Below are 14,670 nucleotides of genomic sequence, written 5' to 3'. Positions count from 1 at the left end.
AAATAGCCCCTAAATATCTCTCTGATTCTCTCCCATCTTTCTGTTTACGTTTGCTTATTAAACAGTTTCTTATCATTCCATATATGTATGTGTTTGTTAGTTTTTCTACAGTATAAAATTACCTAAACGTGCTGTGGCCACAACAACAATGTACTAGTACCTGAATATATAAACAGCCATTTGTTGTTGACATTGAACGTGGGGTGTCTTTATATGTGAACTTTCTTCTTAAAAACCATTTGTACACTTAAAGAAATCTTCTGCATCGAATGTCATTAGAAGTTTTAAAAGAAGTAAGATGAATATTGAAGACACGTATCTCCTATTATCATATGCTATTTTTTTACTGATGTATATTGTTGTATTACAAAACCGCCTGCAGTATTGTCTTATTTATAGTTTGATTACGTTTCTTATGTATTTTGAACCTCAACAGGTATATGAAATATCTCTACCCTTACGAATGTGAGAAGGAGAAACTCAGTACGCCGGAGGAGCTGCAGGCAGCTATTGATGGCAACAGGAGGGAAGGGCGTCGTTCTAGTTACACACAGTACGCCGAGATGGTTAGTAGCTCCCGGCACTCTCATCATCATCATCATCACCATCACAACCAGCCGAGCCTTCTTCATCACGCTTCTCCTCTTGATCTTGTATCGAGACAAGTAAATGGACACGGTTCAAACCATGGACTATCGTCAGGTAAATCACCTAAGTTATATTCCAGAATAACAGCAACAGTAAAAACAAAACAACAACAAAAACTCCTTCAATGAGAGATGTGGTTTCCAAAGTTACAAAAATAACAATAAAATGTAAACTGATAAAAACGAAAGACGCATTTGGAACTAACGTGCCTTTCTCTGCTATTTAGAAAATACAATGAGTTTGTGAACATTGAATAACTTGCACCTTGTTTAACCGGTTCATTCATTTGCACGTGCAATTAGTATATGACTTATGTCTTGAATTCTCTTAACGTATGAAGTATTTTCAACTACTTATAAAGGTAATTGATATGTTAATTTTCAACAATCACTCTGCTAAAATATGGGAAGTAAATATTTCGTTTACATTGTTTTACTCTCGTAATTAGTTACTCAATAGTTACAGTTTATTTGTTACTACATATCTGATACCATTTCAACATGTTTTAGAAAATCATAACATAGCCTGTTCTTGTTGTTGTTGTTTGAATTTCGCGCAAAGCTTTAGGAGGGCTATCTGCGCTAGCCGTCCCTAATTTAGCAGTGTAAGACTAGAGGGAAGACAGCTAGTCATCACCACCTACAGCCAACTCTTGGGCTACTCTTTTACCAACGAATAGTTGGATTGACCATCACATTATAGCACCCCCACGGCTGGGAGGGCGAGTAGTTTTGGCGCGACTGGGATTCAAACCAGCGACCCTCGGATTACGAGTCGAACACCTTAACACACTTGGCCATGACGGGCCTTTGATCATATATCTCTCACAGTGACTGATTTGATTTTATTGTGATGTTTGTTCTGATTAAGTGTGTTAAGAGGCTACAGATGTTTTTCTATTTTTGTTTTCTATGGATGTTGAACAGTAAAAAAAAAAATAGGGTGTAGGTTTTATGTTATAATAATAAGTACTGTTATTTCCAACAAAAAGATTGTTAAACATACCTGCATCATGATAAAAAAAGGGATATTTTTATTTAATATTTCAACGTCACTTGTTTTAGAAACTCATATTTAATAGGTAGTACTTTTTTGCAACAAGTTTAAAACTAAACGACATTTGTTTATGTCCTATGTATGATAATGTATGAATATTTTGTTATACTTGTGATATCTTCAGTACAAAGCTATGTATTTATTTTAAGTGGAGATATTGTTCCTGAAAGTTAATGTATGTTTTCTAAGTGATAGTTTTCAAAGATTTATGGAAAAGTATGCACGCTGATGTCTGCGTACTTACAACGCTAGAAATCGGGTTTTGATACCAGTGTTGGGTAAAGCACAGACGATTTATTGTGTCGCTCTGTGCTTAACTTCAAACAACAATAACACAATGCGATAATGTACTTAATAACCATGACAGCTATTAATAAAAAACAATGGAATAGTTAAAGTTAAGGTACATCATAGGGCAATAACACGCTTTTTTCTATAAGTTTAAACTGTAAATGGTGAAAATTGGCTTCAACATTGATTGAAACTGTAATCGCGGTTGGTGATAGAGCTTAAAATATACTTTTATGTCTCCTTTGTTTTACCAAAGTTTCAGTGTTCAATTTTTGAACCTATGATTTGTCTGAGAGAAAAATTATGAAGTCTATTCAGTACATCAATTGCGAGTTGTTTTATTGAAAATATTTCCCATTCATAGTCGAGGGATATATTTATGAACGCTGGTGCTGCTATCTTTACTTCACCGTGTAATATTTTTCTTCTCCGAATATGTGATTTTAAAGTACTGTTTCATTACATTTATATAATTTTTAAATTTTCTTTCTTATGAAGAAGGGCAGACATATTACATTTATAACATTTTTAAATTTTCTTTCTCATGAAGAAGGGCAGACATAGGGTATCCTGAAAGTTAGCAAGCCCAGACTGTGAATCACATGATTCATAGTTCTTCACTTGTTGCCAAAAAAATGCTCTCCACCCTTTGGGGGTGTGGGTGTATTATAAGGGTAACGGTGAAAACCTATTTAGTATTCGGTTAGATAAGAGTAAACCAAGAGCAGGTAGTGGGTACTGTTGACTACCTCTTCCCTCTCTATTGAACAGCTATACGTAAATGGATTTTTACATAGCTTTTCGCGATAAATTCAAGGAACGTTAATAAACATCATTTTATCTCTTCTTCCTATATTATTGTCTTAATTCTTTTGTTGTTTTTGTCATTTCAGGTACTTAATAAAAGACTAGGGGAAACTCATGCTTCGTGTAGGAAACATGTTTTTTGGTTGTGGTAACTTGTATTCGAATGCACAAAGTTTATAAAATGTAAAGGCATTGCTATTTATTTAACATAATTAAAGCAGTTGTGACCTGCCTGAACCGCTCGTGTATGTGGTTAGGTATATAGAGTTCTGAACGAGTGTGATAACCGTGTGTGGCGGATCAGCGATTGCGAGGTTAAACTTAAGTGTGTTAAACCTATTCGTGATAACCACGAAACACCTCTAGTAAAAAAGACTGTTTGAGCCGAATGGTCTGATCAGAAATGACATAGCGATCGACTTACTTAGAAAGAGATACCCGATCTAACTACGTTACTAAACTCAACATTGTGACAGTACTGGTACTCTGAAGTGCCTGTAAACAACTGAAAAAATTTACACACACAACACACAAACATTCTTAGGGACAATAGATCCATTTTGCAGATACCTTCCCTTATTGTTCTATTTACACCCATTCTTCCCTTATCCATATGATGGATGACCTCATTCGTATTTGCATACTCCTAATCGCATTGTTGCATAGTTCAATGAAGTATAAAAAGCTTCCTACGCAAGCGCACCTGCTACTCTTTCAATTATATATATTCTGAACAACTTAATATACTTAATAATACTTCACTGTTGTTTTACCGAACATCTTTAGGTCAGTAATTGCTTGACATATTTGTAGTGATATTTTGGAATTTCTTTAATTTCCTTCTATTTATAATTTATTTTACTTTTAATACTCATTATATTTTCTTCGAAGTAATGCTGTGAAGTGTTGGATACTTTTGTTCCGTGTATTATTTTAGAGCTTAAGGATCTGACACCAACTTTCAGTTATTGTGATTAGTATCGGGACTAAGATATTTTGATTGTCTTTTAATAAACAAACATCTCACTTAAAACGCTTGAGATTAAGTTAGAATTAGTAAATTCCAAAACTTTTGAATACCACGTGAATTTCAATTAATAATTATTCCTATTGTTTTTAAAAGTATTTTCTTTCCATGTTTCGATTTTCTCGAATGTTAAATTCAACTTGAATTTACTAATCTGCTTTTTGGTAGCATTCTTTTGTTATAAAGCGAAAAGCTACAAAATGGCTTTTTATGCTCTGCTTACTGCGGGTATAGAAACCCTATTTTCAGTGTTTTTAAGCTCTCAAATTTAACACTTAGCTCCCGGGTCCCGGGGGCTTCTAGTAGGAAAGGGTAAGAAATCCAATAATTCTGTAATAAGACGGGTTCCTTCACTGTTTGTTATCCTGTAGCGTTCGTACTGGTAGCTGCATTTGAAAACAAGTGATTAGGTTTGAATTTTGCGTAAAGCTACAGGAGCGCTATCTGTGCTAGCCGTCCCTAATTTAGCAGTGTAAGAGTAGAGGGAAGGCAGCTAGTCATCGCCACTCACGCCAACTCTAAGGCTACATTTTTACCAACGAATAGTGGGACTTACCGTTACATTATAACGCGCCCACTGCTGAAAGGGTGAGCATGTTTGGTGTGACGGGAATTCGAACCCGCTACTCCCAAATTACGAGTCGAGTGCGTTAACCACCTGGTCACGTCGGGCGAAGTGATTAGGTCGTGAAAATAATTGAAGCGCATATTATGCCTCACGTTTTCTTCTTTATGAAATTCACAATTGGTCACGAAATAAATATTATCCAAATAAGTTGGTATATTGAAAAGATACACAAGTATAAATTAGTAGTGTTTATATTACTTATTTTTAAGATATATATATAAATGTAAGACACATTAGGTGAGTGAAGACTAAATCAAACATCACATACACGAACTGAGCTTTTGTCGATACAATTGCTATAAGTTTGTTTGTTTTTGAATTTCGCGCATAACTGCACGAGAGGAATAGCAGCTAGTCATCACCACCCACTGTCAACTCTTAGGCTACTCTTTTACTAGCGAATAGTGGGATTGACTGATACATTATAACGCTCCCAAGACTGAAAGGGCGAGCATGTTTGGTGTGACGGGAATTCGAACCCGCGACCCTCGGATTACGAGTTGAGTGGTTACCTAGCCATGCCGGTCAGTGACGGCAAAGAATCGAAAATGAAATGCACATTTATGAAGAGTCTGCACATAAGTTTTGAAATGTCTCGAGTCATAAAGCAATGCTTGTTACGTTCTAGGGGAAATTGACGTTTGCAATTTGTGTAATACAAATTTGTATGGAAATGCGCTGATAAAACAAAATGGAGTTTCATTTTCCGCTAAACTCTACAGACTTATGACACTAGAAACTGGTTTTTGATACTCGTGATGAGCAAAGACGTTGTGTAGCTTTGTGCTTAACTTCATACAAATAAATTTCTGAACATAAACCCATATCGTTACATATAAGGGATCAGTCAGGGATCCCAACGTGGCCAGGTGGTTAAGGCACTAGATTCGTAATCTGAATCCCTGTCACACTAAACATGCTCGCCCTTTCAACCGTGGGGGCGTTATAATGTGACGGTCAATCCCACTATTCGTTGGTATAAGAGTACCCCAAGAGTTGGTGGTGGGTGGTGACGACTAGCTGCTTTCCCTCTAGTTTTACACTGCAAAATTAGGAACGACTAGCGCAGATAGCCCTTGTGTAGCTTTGCGCGAAATTCAAAACAAAACAAACCAAATCAGTCAGGGACTTTGTTTTAGATCTTTTGTAGAAATACATAATTTTCAATTCTCTATCTTCGATCAGATGAAGAGTTCATCTTCACCCGCTCACATACTATGCAAACCTTATCTTTGCGTATTTCCAAAGGTTGAAAAAAATCGATTATTCCAAGGAAACTACTAATTTGATTGTACAAGTAAATCCTTCAGAGAAAGATCGTCACGCTGAGACAGCTCCAGGCAGTAGTGCATTGCCATTGGCTATAGGACTACAGTGTTTGAAGCCGCTGATTCCGAGAATTTCAAACACATAAAACGTCAATAAACAAGCCATGCTCTGTAATTTCTCTGCGCCCGATTTCTTTTTGAAGGGCACGACCGTGGGACTCCTTCTTCGAGGATAAATCGTGTAGAGCAATAGGTGGCGTCAGTCTTCGTGCACCTTGTGTTGGGGGAGCTTACATTCTATACCTACTCCGAATATTGCATATGTAATAGCCTTGATAAATCACTTTCAGGGTCAGTGGGCTATTTCTAATGGGTGTATCTCTGAAGAAATAATTGGAGGGAAATGTTTCGAGATGAAACATCGTTTGTGCTTATGTGACTGCAAATCCAAGTTTTCCATTTCCAAATCGAATTTCTTTGAGCCTTTGAAGTTTGCCTTTGTGAAACATTTCAACGTTTTCTCTATACTGAAGAACAAAAACTTAAGTCGCCATAAATCTACCTAGAAACTAACTATTTACACTTTAGGGTGGGGTGAAGGCTGTCTGTTACGATCGAGCCAATTTGTCATTATAAATGTCAACATGGAATTAAACCTCAGATCAACTTAATAGCCACTAAACTTGACTGTTTTGATAAAGCTTTCAATACTGCGAGCATAATTGTTATTCATTTTAGTGGGCAGTCAGGTTTTCATTTGAAGAAGTTATTGAATTACAAGTACAGTTTTGAATCAAGAATGACTTAATAGTTAGCTTGCCTGAGTTGTGATCCGAGGCTTCACGTTTCATATCCTGTTGCTGCAAAAACATGCTCCGGAATTTTTGGTGTGTTATGAAAGAGATGGTCAGTATCACTATTTGGTCAGATAAGAGTAGCCTAAGTGTTGACCTTAAGTTCAGAATTAGGGATGGCTCCCACAGATAGCTTTATGTGTTACAAAAAATTGGATTTTACTCTTTCTGTGTAAGGTGCTTAATTTTCGTTTCTTGTTTCAGAAGTTTCTGCAAACTGGTAAAATTCGTAGTGAAATTTTAAACTACACTAAGTTTGGTAGCAGAAACTTTATTACACAAAATATCAACTTCTGTTATAAATATTCAAAATCAACTGACTATTTTATTACATGATAATAAACAGGAACTAACGAAGCTATATTTTACTTCATATATACTCAGTTAGATAAGAATTAGGGGTAACTAAGTTACTCCTGTTTTATTCCTAAGTCTACGAATGAACTAACTTGTTTGCTATGCGGAAACAAAAAATTCTGTTTGTGGCCCAATACGACAATAAGTCTATATTTAAATTATTCATAATATTCAGAAAATCAATATTTTAAACGCTTGTATGCTGTTATCCAAAAAAAAAACATGTCTGTGTATAATCTTCGCAGATATTTTGTGCGTAAGTTTTTGTTTTAATTAGAAATATCACAACTTCTATGCATAATATATCAAGAATGTTTAGCTAAATATGAACAACAGTGGTAAACATGGTAAGGCTTATATATATATAATCTTATCTATAAAAACTATATACCCGTTGTGGTAAGACAAAAATAAGAAACCCTTTCAGTCAAGCTCTTGAAGTGTAGCATTTTTATTATCAGGGTAACATATAACAATATACATACTCTCAATCATTTGATCATATCTCTAATACAATAAAGCTCAAGTATGAAAGGGTAACTTTGGAGGCCTTACTCTATTGTTCTTACCTTTTCTGCTTTTCAGTACAAGTTACTTTCTTTCAATTCTTTTTAAAAGTGTAAATAAAAATAGACAATTTGCTTGTTGCCAGCTAATCTGTGGAAACCCTTAGAATCGTATAGTTATCAGTAAATATATATTTATATCATTGGATTCTTACATCGATCATACTATATCCCCTTGATATACTCATCAAATTATTTAAGTTATATCCCTTGGCCTTACACGCTTTAAATGATATGCAGTTATATCCTTTGGAGCCCTACAGTCAGCAATTATATGTCCTGTAATTCTTCACATTAATTATATGACTCACGTTAATTGATTCATAGAAAAAATAAGATTTACACAAAATGTGTTATCATTAGAGCTGCAAGAAAAGTGGCCAAAAACTATTCTTATTATATATCTATATACATTGATATGTGTGTATATGTTTGTTATTTTATATTATGATGAAAATATTTTAACGTATTTTCTTGAAGTTTAGTTTATCATATAAGTGAATAATTTTGTAATTGGTAGGAGAAGAAGATAATAGTTTGAGTATCTCCACCGCTCCTGCAAGAGTGATAACAGTTCCACAACAAGAGGCTTTGAATCTTGAAAAACCTCGGAACTCGGATCACCTATCTCGACCGCCAGAGAGCACCACACGCAAAATAGAAGACAGCATCGCCACATCTCCTGCTAAACGATTTCTTTCTGAAGATGAACTTTTGTGGGCACGTACAACAATGCCAAGTGCTCATTTAAAAATAACAAGCAGAAGTAAGATTAATCTATTGTCTTAGGAGTGATAGTGCTGTTTATGAAACTTCTTAGAATATTCTGTAAAGTTAAAAGAATTCCTAGTGATAAGAATAGTGTTAGTTAGAATAGACAGTTATTGAAATCATTGGTTCTAAGTTCACTAATATTTTACTGGCTAAACTCTTTTTGTTTTTAGGTGACGGGCGATCCCAGGTAGACAATTCCTTAGTAGTAAGTATGGAAATAAATGGCGTGATGTATCAAGGAGTCCTATTTGCTCAAACACACCGAGGTCGGTTGACGTAACGGCCATTTTACTCACAACTCATACAGTGCCTTCTTTGTCGTCGTTGTCGTGTGACAGAAGATTGACGTTTGTCGTAATGTTTTGTGTAAGACGAGGAACTGTCTGCTGTGACGATGCTACTACCTGTACACTGAAATATTTTGGGCAGCCAGCAACGTTAGCCTGTCTTTTAATGACTTCCTAATTTCCCGTTATATGTCTTTGCGGTTGTAGAGCTTAAAACCAAATATAAATCGAGAAACACGAACATCTGAAGCATTGAACTTGTCATTTCCCTGGACAGTCCGTCGTATTAATGAGCTTATGTGATGTTTTATCCATCGACTTCCTACCATGAAGATTCATCGACTCAGTCTTTCTTAATGACGAGCTTATTTGCAGTTTACTGATCTCTTTAACGTGAAGATTATGGACTCGATCCTTTTTTTTTATTGATGAGCGTATCTCCAGTTTATCTATTCATTTACCCAAAAGCGGACCTTGTCAACTCAATATCTCTTATTGATGAGCTTGTCTGATGTTATCTATTAATTTACATGACGTGAAGTTTATTAGCCCATTCTTTCTTGTTGATGGTTTTAGCTGCAGTTTACGTATAGAATGTTTAACGTGAATATTGTCAAGTGTATATCTTTTATTGATGAGCTTACATACACTTTGTCTATTGATTTACCTAACGTGAAGATTATATTAAGCCTTTCTTATTGAGGAGCTTATCTGCAGTTTATCAGATGACCATCCTACAACAATAATAATATTGTTTCTTCTAAGAGATGTCAAAATGTTATATTGTCGTTGTTTGTGCTCGGCATAAAACAAATATCAGGAACACAATATGAAGATCATTACATATAACAAAATAAACCATGCAGAGCGTTTGTGTTGAGACACGTGGTTTAGCTCGTGCATGTGATAGAAATGTAGGTCAGGTCACGCCTTTTTGTTACTTTATCTCTTACGTGTTTTTAAATCCAATGTATATAAGATAGCCTCATAATTTCTTATGACATATTTCAATATTTATTTAAACACAGCTATTCCGAACTACGAAAACTTATATTAATTCAAAAACACGTCATCTGTAGTTTTTTTATTTACTCGAGAAGTTTTTGAATAAATATTTAAGTTATCCAAAAGATGTTTACTTTCTTATAAAAATAAGTGGTTCAAGAAAGCGTTATGGTTGTTTTAACCTGCCAGAAAATGAGAAACCATACTGTCATGAATTTGACAAGTCCATATATTTGAAATTGGCATTTTTTTACCTTTCGATAAGCCCCTAGTGACACAGCGGTATGTCCTCGGACTTGTAACGCTAATAAAACTGGGTTTCGATACCCTTAGTGGGCAGAGCACAGATAGCTCATTGTGTAGCTTTATGCTTAATTACAAACAACAGAACCTATCGGTAAGTCATCATATCTTTACAAACACTTATATATATTTTTTTTACGTTTTATGTCATTAATTAGTACAGAATTATTTGTAATGGATTGTTAAGCTGTATTGTATTTATGTTTTTTTTTGTATTGTTATTGGTATGGACTGTGCAGAATCTCAGGGATATTGCTTTAAAGGTCTGCACTTTTTTGTACAGTGGTTTATTTGGTTATGTAATGCTGTACTTAACAGTTGATGCAATTTATACATGTATAGATTGTTTGTTTGTGTTTATGTCATGCTATCTCAAATCCATGTAGCAATAATCTGTTTTTGTGACAGTTCTACTGAAATTATACTTTGTTTCATAAGGTAATATGTTTTAGAAAATAGCTAATGATTCTTTTGTACTTTGTATGCAAAATGATTTTTAAATACTTTCATTTGCAAATCTACCATCTCAAAAGAAAAATTATATGGATACAGTCATTATTTGTTAAACAGTACTTAATTTAATTGGTTTTATGTTTCATTCGAAATTAATTTCAATTAAACTTAGTTTTCAAAAGCGCGAAAATTTAAATTAGAAATATTTCGCGATATTATAATAAATAACAGAACTTCGCAGGTATATAAGTGAGAAAAACAATATTTACTCATATAACAGTTCGGTTACAACTTCGTAAGTAGGTTATGCAAGCTCATTGTACGTTATACTTTTGTAATCATTTCTAACTAGTAGGAAGCAACCAAAATGTCACAGCAGTTTACTTTCATAATGCTCAGCGGTGCTTGTGATATCTCATGAATCTGTACGTTGAGAATTTCGTACCAGAATTCTTGTTCGAGTAATATGAGACATAAACCTTCAAAACTATTAACCTTCATCAAAGTTTCAGAAAACTGTTTGTTCCACTTTTGACTTAAATTATTTTGTATCTATTTAACACTAAAGGCACAAAATTACTTACGATTAAACAGTTAAGAACTCTTTCAATGCCCTCTCCATTAACCACTTCATCTTTACCCGTCTAACGGTTAGTTACCTCAAATATTTACCATGATGCCTCATATGAACAGTAAGTTTCTCATATTTGTATCCATCCTTAAAATGTCCACATTTATTGGACCAATTTACGTGTTTTGCAATGTAAATTTATAACCACGTTAAATGGTTAGGTTTGTTGCCAACTCTCCCAACGAGGCAACCTTGTAGAACTGTCATAGAACATTTAATTCTGAAAAACGGTTTAAATGACACAGAGTGAAACCATTTTTGCTAAATGTTCCATAGTGCTTAAATATAAAAACTCCCTATAGGCGGCGCTGTGAAGCAGCGACAACTTTTTAATTACTTGTAGTGATTCCTAATTTTCTGTTTGTGTGTTTTTGATCTAGTTTAAGTAAGAAGGTTCCTATTTTGATGATAAATAATGCGCAATTCCTGTTCGCAAACTGTCAGGAAGAAGAGGACCTATTTGTCTCTCTTTACGCAAAAGAAAGTGCTTTAAAGGTGGCTTGACTTTTTCTGTGTATTTTTACAAAAACATTAATTTATTTCTCTCAGTCATTATCAGAATTTGTTAAATATTATCACATCATAAAATAACAGTAGTCAGTAGTTAAAACCCGATGAACTTCTAACAATTAGGATTCTCTCTTTAAATGATCCCGAAGTTCCATAGTTAAGAACTATGAAATAAAAATTTTAAAGCACTGGTTCCCTAAGCAGTGAAGAAAACTGAAACCTTGTTGTAACAAATCGGCTTAGACACTGAAGAGATTAAAACTGACACATCTATGCAGCATGCAAAAATCAATATTTTCTTACTAACTGTGTTTACACTATGTTAAATATGAGGTGTTCAGAACAACATTTGGGCAACTAAAATTCAATATTTTCTTATTAACACATGTATACAGTATGTTAAACCCAAGGTTACGAAGTGACACATGTATGACCATGTAAGAATCAATATTTTCATACTAACACATGTATGCAGTATGTAAGATATAAAATATTCGAAATGACACTTATGTGGGCAATAATATAATTACTATTTTCGTATTAACACATGTATGCAATTACGAGGTGTTCGAAACGGCACGTTTGACTATATAAGAATCAATAATTTTCCTACTAATGCATATATGCAGTTTGGAATAATCAAGGTGTTTAAATTTATTATGCGATTTACCTTGTATTCAACCTTGTGCAAAATAATTTTCTGTACTAATTGGGTTTAATGTTGAATTCTTTCTCTGTCATATTCATAGATAAACAACTTTCGAACTGCTTTTATAGGTAAACAATTCCTGCAGTTTCACGGGTGTTTTAAGATGTACAATACAAAACCAATAACAAAAGAGCTTTAATCTGATATTTTATTACTGGCCTAAAACTTGAAAGTGTTAAGCTTTGATAAACTTGATGGTGTTACAAAAATTCCAAACTCTTGCAACAGTACATAAAAGGAGGAAGAAGGCATCTAAGTATTCACTGCAGTTAAAGAGCTAATAATATCAGTAATGTAATCATTTTCTGAAAAAAAAAACATTAAAAACCTCTCGATAATCAATATTTCAACAAGCAGTCACCTACCACGTTTTAACCTCTAGAGTTTTAAACTTGTATTGAAACTATGATATTTTGTAAACTATAAAGTAGAATTGAATAAAGAAACAGTGTCAAAGTGTAAACATGGTTTGTGTTGTTGAACTTTGCAGAAAAAAAGAAGTCATAAAGTACCTTTTATATCAAGTAAACATTATTCAATAAACCAAAAAAAATAATGCGCAACCCGTTACTTTCAAAATTTTGTTAATGATAACGAGATGCGTTAAGGTTGTTAATTTTTAACGAGAAGGAAATTAGATTTTTTAATATTGACTGACGGGCGTAAATAATCTAAACACTGTTGGGATAAGCACTATGTCCGCCCGTGTTTCACATATCAACATTTGTGTTTGGATGGAAACTGTGTGTTTTTTGGAGTGAATTATTAAGTTAAAAATTGTGTTGATTCGCAGAAAAATCCGTGTTGTGCTCAGATTTGTATTTTCTGTGAACTGGTGCTATCGTTGTAGAAGGCACCACTTGGGCAACTGAATGTTTGATTCTCTCTCTCTTTTTATTAGTACGTTTCTTTGCTTGTTTAGAATAAAACGATTTTCAGGAACAGTTGTATAAGAGTTTTTTTTTATTTTGTTACTATATCACACACGTACGTACACTTTTTATGTTATTTTGAGACAAACACAAGTGATTTATATCCAACATATTCAGCAAGGGCTGTCAGTATGCTGAACCTTTAACTGGATTCGCTTAGGACTGATGAATGAAATACTTATCAAGAAATAAATATAAACTCGTTGATTTCACTTTGTAATCAACTGGAATCTGTCCCTTATGAAACTAATATATATATAATTTTTACTTTCAGTCTTATTTGAATATTGAAGTCGTAGTTTACAACAATATACTTCACGTAATTAAGCATACACTAAATACTGAAATAATACACTAATTTACCGAATATTTTAAATTATAATTAACTCCAGCTCTCTTATTCACAAAATATGATTTACAAATGCTCGCGTTTCAGTAAAAATGACTAATTTATATGGTTTATCTTTTTCGTTTTTCCTTATATATTCGCTGTTAAAAATGTCTTATTCTAGTCTTTAATCATATATACATTTCCATCAAAGTATTTCAGTAACTACTCCAATGTAATGATCATATACAATTTGGCAATGCACTCTAATAAAGACATAATTCTGAAGCTTTTACAATTATAAATATGTTGAGTCTTCAATATTCTGAAAATACGTTAGCTATCTAAAAGTTACTCGGTCAGTTCAGAACTAATGATCTGTACAGTAACTTGATCGTGATGAGTAACAGACCAACTGAAGGAAGCAGTTATTCTTAGCTTTTAATACACATCTGCTACAGGTTTACTGGTATTCGCATCTAAAATGAACTGATTTGCCCAGAAACATCCTCTAAGGCATCCAAGTTTATATTCCTTAACCTTCTAACCCAATCCACCAATACGCACATTGATTGTCTCTCCGGTGGTTATTATATCGTTAAAATAGGTTACAGGATCAACTTCTATTATAATATTCCAAAAATTTTGTTTTTCAAGATTAGTTGAGTATTACGTATTCGTAACAGTTACGTAACAAACAGCCTTCTTCATCTAATCTTCAAGTCTAGTGCTCTATGCAAACTGTGTGTAGTCAAACAACGCACTAATAATAGATTACAAACGTGTTAATGGATATGTTTTAGTTCTAGGCAAAAATGCGTCTTAATACTTATTTAAATATATTAACACACTGAGACTTATCAAAAACTCAGTATTTTGCTTACTCCTCGCTGTTCCAACGTCACTGAAGGAATCTGACTATAGGTAAACGTAGTTTTTGAAAATCTGTATGTTATATAAACAACAAAATCTAGATACATTTTACGTGATATACATCTTCAGTCTGTTACAAGTAAGTTTCTACATCATTCTGTCTCATTAACTCCATTCGGCTGGATCAACATACTTGCTATTGCTTCAAACGTAGCTAATATATGTTTCTAATCTCCACAGAATGATTTTTCCTTCGCATATTTTAATTACGAATTATTATTTTCCACATCTAGTGAAAATAGATCGACGTATTTCAAGGTGTTTGTAATATGTTAACGCCTTTGCAATCATTTGGGTGTGATA

At 33.8% G+C, this 14,670-nt stretch overlaps 1 protein-coding gene across 2 annotated transcripts in view; it reads left to right on the top strand.

The window, feature by feature from the left end:
• LOC143253956 (AT-rich interactive domain-containing protein 3A-like) overlaps window positions 1-13,116 on the top strand; it is a 106,173-nt gene extending 93,057 nt beyond the window's left edge. For both annotated transcript variants that reach the window (XM_076508617.1, XM_076508619.1), the window contains exons 6-8: window positions 437-702; window positions 8,023-8,268; window positions 8,447-13,116. In XM_076508617.1, coding sequence (XP_076364732.1) covers window positions 437-702; window positions 8,023-8,268; window positions 8,447-8,556 — 622 coding nt within the window. In that variant the 3' untranslated portion in view covers window positions 8,557-13,116. The remainder of the gene's footprint in view (window positions 1-436; window positions 703-8,022; window positions 8,269-8,446) is intronic.
• The last annotated feature ends 1,554 nt before the right edge of the window (window positions 13,117-14,670 follow it).

This window comes from Tachypleus tridentatus, chromosome 6 (assembly GCF_004210375.1).
Source record: "Tachypleus tridentatus isolate NWPU-2018 chromosome 6, ASM421037v1, whole genome shotgun sequence".
NCBI classification, from domain to species: domain Eukaryota; kingdom Metazoa; phylum Arthropoda; class Merostomata; order Xiphosura; family Limulidae; genus Tachypleus; species Tachypleus tridentatus.
Note: the sequence above shows the minus strand (reverse complement) of the source record. Positions and strands in the feature narration are given on the sequence as shown.